This window comes from Priapulus caudatus, unplaced genomic scaffold, assembly GCF_000485595.1.
Source record: "Priapulus caudatus unplaced genomic scaffold, Priapulus_caudatus-5.0.1 Scaffold383, whole genome shotgun sequence".
Classification (NCBI taxonomy): Eukaryota; Metazoa; Priapulida; class Priapulimorpha; order Priapulimorphida; family Priapulidae; genus Priapulus; species Priapulus caudatus.
In genome coordinates, this window is record NW_014577444.1 from 295,350 (window position 1) to 296,266 (window position 917).

A 917-nucleotide genomic window follows, 5' to 3' on the forward strand; every position below is an offset into this window, starting at 1 on the left:
AGCCTGTATCTTTCCTTCGTTCAGCGTCTGCAGCGAAAGAGTAGTCTGCTTCCCCTTGACTCCCAACTGCTCAATCAGCTCCTTAGAACAAAACGTTCTGTTGCTTCCAGAGTCAAGTAATGCATTAGTCTGGATATACTCATCCTGTCCTATCCCTTTCACATAAATAGTCACAATCGGAAGGGAAACCATCTTTACGGCACTACCACCACATGCAAAACTGTCACCTTTCACCTGTTTCACCTGAGCCTCTTCACGATCTTGTCTACGTTCTACGGTATCAGAGCTCTGCGAATATGATACCTTGTCTCTAGCTGCTGACAATGCTGCGTGCAGCAACTTAGAATGTTTACCAGTGCAGTTGTTGACACCACACCTAGCTGGGAACTTGCACATCTTTGCCGTGTGGTTCCTGAACTGCAGACAGTTAAAGCACAATCGCTTCTCACGGACAGCGTCGAGCCTCTTTTGTGGCGACATCTCCAGAAACACTTTACAGGTTGTCATGAGATATCATTGTTGCACAGGAAACACTTCTAGCTTGTGCTTGGCGTTTCGGATCACTTGAATTACCTATAGTGGAGTTCTGCGATGCTTGGACATTGTAGCACGAGCCGCTCTTTCGCTGTGTGCCTGACTGTACTTTCATGTACTCTCTCGGCTTGTCGTCGACGGACCCATACACAGGATCGAGCATTTCTCGCGCGACGGTCTCAAGAAATGTTACCAGACGCATTATGTCTGGATACTTGTGCGTTTTCTCGACCGTACGGACTGCCTCCGTGCGCCACCTATTTTGGATGTACTGAGGTAGCCTGTGTACTATCTTGACCATACGACACCTAGAATCGATCTCTTCAAATTTGTCCATAGCTCGTAACGCCTCCATGCACCCTCTTATGTCATCAGTGAGATCG

General features: G+C 47.8%; 1 protein-coding gene across 1 annotated transcript in view; it reads right to left on the reverse strand.

Moving 5' to 3' along the window:
• Positions 1–480, reverse strand: part of LOC106809771 (L-xylulose reductase-like) — a 10,317-nt gene extending 9,837 nt beyond the window's left edge. The window contains exon 1 of the mRNA XM_014812972.1: positions 228–480. Within this exon, the coding sequence (XP_014668458.1) occupies positions 228–480 (253 nt within the window). The remainder of the gene's footprint in view (positions 1–227) is intronic.
• Between the last annotated feature and the right edge of the window lie 437 nt (positions 481–917).